The sequence below is a fragment of the Lactuca sativa genome, chromosome 5 (assembly GCF_002870075.4).
Source record: "Lactuca sativa cultivar Salinas chromosome 5, Lsat_Salinas_v11, whole genome shotgun sequence".
In the NCBI taxonomy this organism is placed as follows: Eukaryota; Viridiplantae; Streptophyta; class Magnoliopsida; order Asterales; family Asteraceae; genus Lactuca; species Lactuca sativa.
The window spans coordinates 29,965,844-29,973,808 of record NC_056627.2 but is presented as its reverse complement, the minus strand read 5'-3'; the positions used below and the strand labels follow the sequence as shown (position 1 = coordinate 29,973,808).

The window sequence follows — 7,965 nt, the reverse complement described above, 5'->3', positions numbered from 1 at the left end:
GAACATAACCATGCCCATTCCTCTTTCACATACCTTGTAATCATCTCTCTTTTGTTTTTCTACATTTGTTTGTTTGTTTGTACTTTGTACATAAATTTGACTTCAAGGTGGTCAATAAGATGTGTGGGTGGGGTTTCCACACAGCAGTGTAGTAGGAACTCAAAACATACCCTCGGGAAATAAAAACATCTACAGCAAAAACATCCTTCCTTCCTTCTGTGTGTAGATTTAGATTGACCACCACATACTTTGTTTTGATATTGTTAGCAGCAGCTAGTATCGTCTACTCAGATTGTCCCTGGTGTAGAAAGGATGTCTTAATGTTGCACGTGTTGTTACCCTCTCTAATGGATCATATCTTAATAGCCCTTGAAACAGATGAATCAAATCCCCTGCTAAATGCTCTACATGCTGCATTATCAAATTCTGCATCATCCACGTCACACACACAACTTACTTAGAATCCTATTATTCACCAAAAGACAGATGAGAAAGGATCTATATGAATTATTATGTAATGATAACCTCTTTTTGTCGACTTGATGCTCTTTCATCTTCAAGATCTTTTATTTGTGCTTGAAGTTTCCTAAGATTTCATGCCATCAAATATACCATTACCCAATTAAATCCAAAAGAAAAAAAGGATCCTTGATTTTATTCATCAAATTATGAATAAAATCATGGCTAAGAAAGAAAAGTACAGATGCTTGGATTTTGACAGGTGTCAGTGAGGCAATTGAAGGACCCGATGGAATGGACAAGTGTTACCTAGGTCATCGAAGAACTTGGCTGGGAAATAATGAGTGGGCCAAAATTAGATCTGTGGACACACGCAAATTGAATCAGCTAGGGGATTGGCCCATGAATGTTAAAGAGAAATCAGGCCCTTGTGAAGTTAAATCTACGAAAACAAAAGTAACCCAGTCGGCATCAATATCGCCCAGTCGTATCAGTGCCTCACCCTTACCGCCGTGCAATTCTTCATCTTCCTCATTCTATCGAGAAAGCTTGTCTACAGATACTTCATTAAAGATGAGCAAGGAAAATATTCACACTAGCATTGACATTATTGGACATGTCGACTCCAGCAAGTCTACAACCACCTACAAGCTGGGAGGTATCAAGAAGGAAGCCTTCAACTTAATCGATAAGGATGGCTACAGTTGCATCACAACAAAGGAACTTGGAACAATTATGAAATTGATTGGGCAAAATAGAACTGAAGTTGAACTTCAGGATATGATCAATGAATTAGAAGTAGAAGGTAATGGAACCATCGATTTCCCAGAATTTCTAAACCTGTTAACAAGGAAGATGAACACTCAAAGGGGTGCAATATTCACATAGATAAAGAATAATGTTAACAAGATAGCTAAATGGACCACTCCAGCAATTGTGACTAGTGCTAACATGATGAGAATGGGTTATACAACCAGGGTTCATCCTTGTGATCATTTTGATTTGGTGATATTAGCAATTGTTGGAAACAAGCAGAAGGGAATTGATGGTCAGATTGGAACAAAATTTGATGATCAGTTTACCCCGCATGAAAAGTTTCTCCTGTTACCATTGAATCTTAAAATAGCAAAACTCAAAGAAAATCTCACAACCAGCCGGGAAATACAAGCATCACTGGTGGAGATAGAAGATAGAAATGCTTCATTTAATGGGTTACCAGAATGGATTGGTGCCTTTGAGGTAAGTTTTGTTTTGAATAAACTCATTGGTGTAAGCTACAAGTTCGAAGATACCAGATCAGGGGATGAATTAACAGAAAAATATAGAGAATTCGTGTTGCATTTTGAGATCCCGGGAACACCATTCAAGATTTATGGCAAGGCAAAGGGCAAGACAAAGAGGTCACCAAGGAGCGTTTGGATGCTATACACAATTTCTATCCACCTTGAGGACAAGGTGGTTCTTTTGGGGTGGGGTATTGTTATGCATCAACTTTTGCAATATATGATAGATAAGGGCAATATGGGAAATTCAACAAATAAAAGGACATTAGGGACAGTTTAGGTATTTTATATTATTTAGTTTGTAATGTCAGATAGTATAAGTAGAGGGTAGTTTTCCAGATTTGTTCTCTATTTTTGTAATCTTCCATACCATCACAAATTGGATTGTAGTTTTTTCAATTTATAAAGATACCAGAGGCTAGGATTGAGGCAAGGCAGAACTACAATGGTTATGGTTGTGTGTTGGTGCAGAGATTGGGAGTTTTAAAAGTGGGAATTGTGTCCATCCTATTAAATAAAACACCTAAGAAAGTGTTTGACATGACTTGTAATCATACCTTGTAATCAGGCACTTTCACATACTCCGGAGACACGAGAAGTATGTTTTGTGTACCTGAATGATACAAGAATCAATCAGATTAGTCAATATATATAATGATATATTACAAACAATTAGATGTAATTTGTTCATAAATTGTACTCACCTTCTCCCATTTTCCCATGAATCTTATCTGCAAGTCATGCAATCAAACAAAGAAAGAAAAGAATTAGTTTGTACAAGTTTAGCTGTTTAGGGGTTATAACTTATAAATATCAGATTATGTCAAATAAAGTTTTTATAAACTCGAGATGTGGGATTTAGAAATGATTATCGGATTATTTCAAATAAAGTTTTATTGTATAGGTTTAGCTGTTTAGGGGTTATAACTTATAAATATCCAAGAAATGAATATTTGATTCTAATTATTCACCAAATCATTTTCAAATGCCATCTCCTGATTAAATAAAATAAAAAGCATAAATAGATAGTAAATAATAATATAAGCAATATGATGTTGGTAAATTTAAAGAAGAAAAGGGGAGCAAAGGTAAGAGGTGTATTACATGAAGCTTGGTGTGACAAGCTTCATAATAACAAAGTCTTCAAATACAGGGCCATTTGGGATAGCATACATGAATCTTTGCATATTCTTCACCACCACACAACAGCTGTGATAAGTACTTCCTACTTTGACCTTGATTCAAATGAAAGTTATTAAAGATCAAGATCAATCTTTATCTTGGTATGAATGATAAAATAGTGAGTCTTATATAATTACTCAAGCGTTATAATACATATGTACAGGGTCAACTTAGATGTAACTGAATTAGCTAAAATACCTTCCCAAATAGAATGATATTGCCAGCATTAGAGCCAAAAAAAACTCCTCATATGCATCGAGCATGTAGAAAGGAAGAGATCCATCAAGTTCCACCAGAAATGGTGGTTTTTCATCAGAATGTACACCAGGAACGATCTCAGCATTCAAATAAGAGCTTATGTTCGTCTTCAATCCCAATGTTGCACTGAGAGTTGGATCCTTTTCCACTTTAATTTTAACATTTAAAGTCCAACCGTCGGCCTCCTTCATCACTGGCTCAACTTTCAGTTCACTATTATCCTTAGATGTTTCAACTTCACTTGCCACCACCGGTGGCTCCTCCACAACACCCAAATCTGTTTCATTTTTAGGAAATTCTAGCACTTCCTCCCTTCTTCTATTACGTCGTGTTTATGCAAACTATTTGATGATGGAGTATTCATAGCCACCACACTTGGAAATCTGAAAAGACCAAAACTTGTAGTAAGATGAAATTGAATACAGATCGAGCTCAGATTGGTACGTATCTCTTCAAAATATGCTTCCCCGTTACGCTAATCCCACCACTATTCCACCAATAGCTCCGGCAACAGCCGACTGTTGTCGTGGTGGTCGTCGTTTATGATGCGATTTGAAGATAACGGTTGGTAAGACATGTCGTAGTTAGGGCTACAATTAGGGTTTCGATCTTTCAAGAATCTGATTCCAAGAGAGAGAGATGTTTGATGATACTGAAGATGAAGATGAGGGATCTAGGGCTTTTTATTGCTAAGTAGAAGAGGCGGGGGATTAACTTTTTGGGATTCAATAGGCGGGGGTAATTTTCGTCGATTTCATTTCCCGCCTAAAACGCGTGTTTCACTTAAAAATTATAAAGTGACACATTTACATGAGGCACATTTTATGAAAGGCGCCCTCCGCATTTCTTTTTTTCTTTTCTGACACTAATTTTAGGGCGCGCACAAATGCGTGCCATCTATCCTTTAGATTTTGCAAAACTGACATTATCTTTTAGGGCACTTACAAATGCGCGTCGTCTATTAGTGAGTGTCATTGTTTGCGCGTCATTAAAGGTCTATTTTCTTGTAGTGATCTCTGCGGAATAACCGGTAAAACCAGAAGCACTGACCGCCACATATCTTGGTGCTCGAACCATGATATCACCTCTCGATCTGCTACCTAGAACCTCTGGAACACTCCCTGCATTGAGTATGGGTCCTTTATTTTCATTAGTACGAGCCCATACTACCTACCACATCTACCCATACTCTCTACACGGACCATCCCAGATTCCCTAAGTAGCGGCTCAACCTTCTCATCACCAATCTCAACACGCATGCTTGCTCCCCAGCAAAATGCTCTACTCTGTCATCGTACTAATCTAACTAAGGTTAATTCCTAGGCTCTTACTAGGTTCTCACACTTCTCCGCCATCAGCTGCTGAGAAACTCCTTATGATGCCAGTCATCTTCCTCTTGAATATCGTCACATTCACTTGGTAGTTGACTCCCATCATCGGAAGTTCCACAAAGCACGAAGCAAGCAGCATTCGGGCGTCGAATAAACACATATAACCCGCCCTAGGTGATAACTCCACTAGCTCTACTCATACCCAAAAGATATCACCAAACTCTGAAACTCTACCCCCGCGGGTATCTGGCAACTCTCTTGGAAGGCTCCACCAATGCTTATCTAGGTATCTCTCCTAGATTACTCCTCTACTCTAATCCCTCTCTACAAGGATTCCTGCTGCATGCTCCTACTCAGCACATACTCGAAAACGCATCACAGATAACAACAACTCCTAGGTTAAGGCATCACAAATCAGGCCACTCTAGTCCTAATATATGAAATACCTAGCCTATCTCTAGCATGCATAATATCTAAAAATATCTCATAAAGCATAAGATAAGGGTATTTTGGGAAATCACCGTTCAGACTCTGGTTGATTGTACACACTGCTCTTTCTCGTTTTCTATTAGAAACTCTTCTTCGTTTTTGAAAAAACATCATTTATTTTGAAATTTTTTTCTTCATTCCTCAGTTTGAGTCCAGATATACCCGAAGGTGCATCCGAATCCCTCTAACCAAGGCTCTGATACCAACTTGTAACACTGTAATTTCAAGACAATTTTTCTTTAAAAAATTTATAGTTCTCAACACCTATGTCACAAAACATCATTTATTAAAATCACAAAACATAGCTCCATGTTTAATAAAATATGTAATCCCGGATCCTCTTAACTCTTTCTCTGGTGTTCACAATCAAGCAGGTGTCATCCCGCGATCCAGATAAGAAAAACCTGAAATACATAACACATAACACGGTAAGCACGAAGCTTAGTGAGTTCCCCAAAATACCACATACAACACAAATTAGCCACTCGAGGCTATAACTCTGTTTGACCCTTTGGTTAATGTGTCTCAGTGGGACCCTCCAGTCCCATAACTCTGTGGACCCTATGGTCCTAACTCTGTGGACCTTCCGGTCATAACTCCGTAAACTCTGAAACATACATAGCATAAATCACATAGAAATAATGCAGTGTATCACATCATATAAATAGCATACAAACTACTCTGTCACATAACTCTAATGACCACTCTAGGTAAAGTATATTAAAAAGACTCACCTCGGATGAAGAACCGCTCCTATAAACACTGCTGCCACGCACCGGCCTCTAGCTCTGTGCCAAACCCACAATTATTTCAATTAGGAGCTAAGTCCAACCTCTCACTTATTTGGGTCTAAAGACAGCCATCTACCAGCCCATTAATGCCCTGAACCCATTGGGCCCACCGAGGCCCAATAGTAAATGGGCCCACACACGGCCCAAAACCCAAACAAAAAGGCGAGCCCAACTCAAGGGCCCAAAGCACATATATACACTTTTCTGGTCCAAGACTCTAATGCACGAAGCCCAAACTCCAGGCCCAACACTCAAGGCCCAAAACATAACTCAAAAGCCCACGGAAGGAGTAACGCGAGGCGTACCTCCTTGGTACGCTCAGCGTACTCAGGCACGCAAGACCTCAACCCAGTATGTGGAGTGTACTGGAATTACGCCTCGTATACTCTCAGTTTTACATGTCTAAGTTTCTAGGTCTTAATCCATTAAGACCTTAACTCATCTCTTAGATCTGGACTTCCTAACATCTCTTACTCCATAAAGTTGACGACTTTAGGCCCTAGGATGGCTGATAAGGTCACAACACATGAAACTCTTACTTTCTTAACCTAAAATGCACATAGCTCATGCATGGGTTGAATCTAATGATCAAGATCTCATTTTTATGGTTCCCCACCACTAAATACGCTTAAAAGGACATGTCATTTAGCTCTGGAGTTCACCAACTCACAAAGTTCAAATCTTGGGACATAAAACCCTAAAATGGACCATACTAAGTATAGATCAAAATGAATGGGAAAGCTTTGAGCTTTTTACCTTCAAATGATGCTCTAGCCCCAAGAAGGCTCAGATCCAAGGCCTGGACTTCAACTCCATTCTCTTTCATGCTCCTTCTTAACTCCAAAGAGCCCACAATAACACATACAAGCTCAACATGGCCACCCACAAGCTCAAGAACGGTAATTAGGGTTTGAGAGGGTTTAATGGCTGAGGAAGGTGGCCAGAAATGAGACCATCTCATCCTTTAAATAGGGACACCACTTGAATTAGGGTTTTCCTTCAGCGCCTAGTACGCCCAGCATACTAGGTGGTCCTCATGTCCAATCCACGCTCATAGGTACGCTAAGCTTAACCATACTTACACCCAGCGTACCCAATGCCACTCATTTCTCCATAAGGACTCAACTTTCCATAACTCCCAAACTATCATAGCTTCTTTGATATAACTTCAGATTCTCAAGATCCTCAGTTCTACAGACTGGTGACGAGATGCCTTACGATCCCAGCAACTCGCCACAACCTGAGACTTCCTCATGCCCGGCTCGTGGCCCACGAACCCTAATCATGGATAATCTGAAACCGGATGTTACACTATTGACATTCGAAGTTGGAGATTCAGTTTTACTTAAAGTCTCGTCGTGGTAGGGACTTATAAGATTTGGTAAATGGGAAAGTTGAGTCCAAGGTTTATTTCACCGTTTAAAGTTCTTTAGAGAATTGGGAACCAATATTACAATCTACAACTACCAGAAGAACTAGATGGTATTCATAACACCTTCCACGTGTGTTATTTGAGGAAATTCACATGCGAAGTTCCCGACATAATTCTAATTTCTGAGTTAAGGATGAATGAAAACAAGACGCTAATTGAAGAACCAGAGGCGCTCGTTGACCGTAAGACTAAGAAGTTGTGACGCAAGATGGTCGATTTAATGTTTGTGTGATGGAAACATGCAAATGGACCAAATCTCACCTGGGAAATGGAGAGTGACATGATGACTCGCTATCCGCATTTGTTTGCTGATGCATTATTCTTGGACGGAATCATCCTAAGGGGGAGAGAATTGTAACGCCTGCGTTTTTGGGCTAAGCATTAATGATAGTGTAATAGTCCAGGTCAACTACTGTAACTCGTTTTGAAGTAATAAAAATGAATTATTTGAGTATTATGTTCATTTATCTGCTTAATACTTAATTATGCTGATATAATAAATTAAGGATAAAAATAAGCATAAAAAATGTTAGATAAACCCGATATATATGAAGAAAGTTGTAGTGGTCGTAAAAAGGATTTCGGAGATATGAAGAACGCCAAAATCCAAGTTATAACAAAGAAGTTATGACCTGTCGAAGTTTCACGACAAAACCGGCACGATACCGAGAATCGTAAAAAAATGAGTTTATTAAGGATACTTTTTAGCCTTAGGATTCTAAATGAAAGTTGTGTAGTAC

At 39.1% G+C, this 7,965-nt stretch overlaps 1 protein-coding gene across 1 annotated transcript; it reads left to right on the top strand.

The window, feature by feature from the left end:
• Positions 1 to 861: 861 nt before the first annotated feature.
• Positions 862 to 1,347, top strand: LOC111880506 (uncharacterized). The gene has a single exon (XM_023876930.2). It carries the CDS (start codon positions 862 to 864, stop codon positions 1,345 to 1,347), a length of 486 nt encoding a protein of 161 aa, XP_023732698.2.
• The last annotated feature ends 6,618 nt before the right edge of the window (positions 1,348 to 7,965 follow it).

What these genes read in the sequence shown, in the direction of transcription:
- LOC111880506 (XM_023876930.2), top strand. Translation starts at nt 862, where the DNA reads ATGAATGTTAAAGAGAAATCAGGCCCTTGTGAAGTTAAATCTACGAAA.